Source organism: Limulus polyphemus, unplaced genomic scaffold (genome assembly GCF_000517525.1).
Source record: "Limulus polyphemus unplaced genomic scaffold, Limulus_polyphemus-2.1.2 Scaffold524, whole genome shotgun sequence".
Taxonomy (NCBI): Eukaryota; Metazoa; Arthropoda; class Merostomata; order Xiphosura; family Limulidae; genus Limulus; species Limulus polyphemus.
In genome coordinates, this window is record NW_013666134.1 from 60,496 (window position 1) to 64,456 (window position 3,961).

At 31.0% G+C, this 3,961-nt stretch overlaps 1 protein-coding gene across 1 annotated transcript in view; it reads right to left on the reverse strand.

The window, feature by feature from the left end:
• Positions 1-373: 373 nt before the first annotated feature.
• Positions 374-3,961, reverse strand: part of LOC106458854 (glycylpeptide N-tetradecanoyltransferase 2-like) — a 49,245-nt gene continuing 45,657 nt past the window's right edge. The window contains exon 11 of the mRNA XM_013918408.1: positions 374-460. Coding sequence (XP_013773862.1) covers positions 374-460 — 87 coding nt within the window. The remainder of the gene's footprint in view (positions 461-3,961) is intronic.

The window sequence follows — 3,961 nt, forward strand, 5'->3', positions numbered from 1 at the left end:
ATGTTATTGTACAGGCCTCTCTAACATCTTGAGGGAAACTAATGCAAAGAAAGCAAAAATAATTGACTTACTATATGGTAACATGTAATGGAATGTTGACAAACAACATTACCACAAAAATTTACTAACCAATACCTCACATGAGAATTTTAAAATCAAGAATCCATAAGTGTACCAGCTGCAGTGAACAGAAAACATTTAGAGGCCATATATGTACTAGCTGTAGTGAATGGGTTAAAGGCTATAGACAATAAATCATATACATATGGCTGAATTCCATTCACAAAATAACTGACTTTATGAAATCCTGCCTTAATAATACAGTATTTGAAGAAATATCCAACTCCATATTTCCTTATTACGCTTTTAAAATTCAAATATTCGCTTTAGGTGGATCTCCTAAAATACTTTCCTGAAACTTTCCATCCTTCTCCTTTCCCAACATTGCAATAACCTTGTACTGAAAAAAAAAATAATTAAAAACCTATATTCTGTTCTAATCTGTTTGTATATACAGAATTTCCAAATGAAAACTAATAAATAATTAAAGCTTGTAGTGAATTCTGAATTTCAAACATCTGATAAACTCTTAGATTTGTAATGAATTCTCAAACTGCCACGTTTTCCCACTTTTTGTCTTGTAGAAAATTCTGAGTCTTTGAAACAGAAATAGAAAAAAAAAACTTAAAATAATTTTCAAAGGATGTTTTTGTTTTGGATATTTGCTCAAAGCTACATAAAGGCTATCCACACCGGCTGTACCTGATTTTGAAGCAATAGACTAAAAGGAAAGAAACTAGTCAACAGCACATACCACAAATTATTGAGTTATTCTAACCAAATAGTAGGACTGGACTGCTACTCTTATAATACATCCACAGCCCCATAATCTAGAGCAAGTGGTTGTTGCAGCAATGAGATGCAAACTCCGAACCCTCAGATTCACAGCCCGGCATGCCAACCACTGAAAAGAGTTAACCACGGCATGCCAACCACTGGAAAAAAGAGTTAACCAAAGAAAAAAGTTCTATCATTTGCAGTGAACCAGAGTCAGTGAAACAGATATATTCTTAACAAAATATTATGCTCCACCAGTTTTTATTTCCTCCACAACATAAAATCAAAATACACATGAAGAAAGTAACATAGTTAGATCTGGACAATTTTCATCCGGCAATATTTATTGTTAATGAAAAAAATTATGTTTAGTTAGCATGCTCAAAGTATTCATAATCTCAGACATACTATTACACAAGTATTGACATCAGTTGTTCCTTGCCAAGCAGACTAAAAATATCTTAAATCAAGTTCATGTTTAACCACATGGATATGCTAACTTACATTAGGATCTAAAAGAGTGTATGCCTATTAAAATGCTGTTTCTCAAAACTCATTCCTACTTATATGGTAGCTATGATCCAAACTCATTCCTACTTATATGGTAGCTATGATCCAAACTCATTCCTACTTATATGGTAACTATAATCCAAACTCATTCCTACTTATATGGTAGCTATGATCCAGTTTAACAAGATCACTTGGTTACTTAAGTAGAAAGCTGCAACCTTTCAAAACACACATTTCCTGAGTTTACCCAAGAAGACAATCAATTACACAGTTATATTGTATTTTCTATTTATATGAATCTAGCAAAAAGGATTCTTATTCTATTTATCCACACTGAAAGCCAACTGCATAGAATCATTTATACACGGACTATGGTTATAAATAAGTTCTGTAAGTGTCATTATAGATCGCCAAAGTAGATTAATTTCAGTCACTTATAGACACAATAGTATAATATCATCAAAAAAAGGAAAGAAAATGCCATTAATTGGAATGACATCCAAAACTAACACTTTTCTAAGGTCATTTAATAACAATGAAACATTAAAGTTAAAAATACCTATTTCCTCTTTTCTCTCATTTATAATGAGTATACAAGTTTAATTTTCATACTTTATGAAAGACAAAATATGTTAAAACTTGTCTAAATAGAATGATATGTATTTTTTTCTCTACAGTCAGCCACATGATTAGTATAATTATAATGATAATTACGTACAAAAGTAATATTTAATTTTTATCACACATTTGAAATATTAAATCAAAGAGAGACCGAGTTTTTTTTTTAGCACAAAGCTACACAATAGGCTATCTGAGCTTTGTTCAAAATGACGAAGTGAACCCAGGTTTTAGCACTGTAAGTCCGTAAACTTACCACTGACTCACTGGGGGACCAAAGAAGAAGGGAGAAATTCTTTATTTGCTCATTTAATGAAATAAGTTTGTTTTTTTTGTTAACATTAATGAATTTAATTAAGAGTGCAGAGCTCACAACAAACTCTCTCACTGATGTACTTCACACTATATAATTAGTTATACATTTAATTTGGTGAACACAAAAACTAAATCAACAATATTTGTACTGGTAATATAATTCTTGTAAAATACAAATAAACTTTCAGTGAGTAGCTACTCTTATTATCTTACTAAATACTTTATAAAGGTGCTTTTCATGGATAATTCATTATTATTTCAAGATTATGAAATTACAAAGTACATTTGATAAGTCAGCATGAGAAAAACGTGGATTTTGCATGCTATTTGCTGAATGATTTTACTCCTATAACATGTTTGATATGTCATCCAACTGTGAATTCTTTATAACAAAACTGCTGTGCCCCATAAAAATGGTAAGATTTGGGCAGCAACATATTTTTAGATGCTAAAGAAATAAGACATTTTTCATCATACGCACACACTGTGCCGAGATAAAGATATCCAAAACTTAAACTGATGATAAATCTTTCACATTGTGATAAACTTACCAAACCTTCAGAGTACTTTCAGCACCCTAGACTTGCAGTGAATCCTACTATTTCAATACTTTGTAATGCTATGGTTTGATATACTACAATACTCTTTTCTAATGATATTAATATCAGTGATTAAGTCATTCATTTATTTAAGTATTAAAATTTTAATAATTTCATGTTCTATTGTTACGTGACATTTTCATCAGGAGCCACTTACTCCAAGTTCTACTTAATATTCTCAAAAATACTTTAAATGTTAAGAAAATGAATACATCACCAAAGGAGATGAGAATGTGATAAAACTCTGCATACACACTTCTCTAAATTTTCAAGTATTAGACATCTATTTATTGATGTTTGTACTTAATTTGACCACTGGTACAGAGTGTCCACCTCGACAGTTAAAAACTTCATTACTTTTGTCAGGCATACATATATATATGTGCAAAAAGTTATAGAACCAACCATATTTTAACACAAACTTATGAACGGAGACAAAAAAATTTCAGAAACTTTATAAAAACAACTGCTGAGGCTATTTTAGTATTACTTAACAGTAAAGAAAAGCTGCTAAATTAAGCTTATTAATTTCAAATTTGAGAAAATTCACATCTTTTCATCTATGGGCCTGTGATCACAAAACAAGTTTCAACTGGAAGTAGAAATAAAATAGAACTTAGAGTTATGAAAAAGAAGGTGGAAAATTTTTGATATTTTCAATCTGAATGGAAATTTGTACAGCACATAGGCTAAATGATTAGGTTAGAAACCCCCACAGTTCAGGCATAGCCATCTGAAATTTAGAACTGCTGATCAGACGGAGGGCAATCTGTTTGCAGCACCCATATTTTCTACGGATACTTTTACTCAAATGTTGGGATTGACTGTCACAGTTATAATGTCCCGAATCTCAAAATGTGGAGCACAGTTAGTGACATATTATGGTTTTCAATCTTTCAGTCTTTAAGTTCAATAAGCTCATCATTGGGCCACAAAAAAACCAATGTAAATCAACTCTTGGATTCCATTTCTTGTTCTAGATACTGTTTATGCTATTCAAAAATATCGTGCTCTTCTCTATCATGTGGAATTTTAATTTTTAAAAAATCTTTTCAGACTAAAATTGTTATTAGTGCCATCTG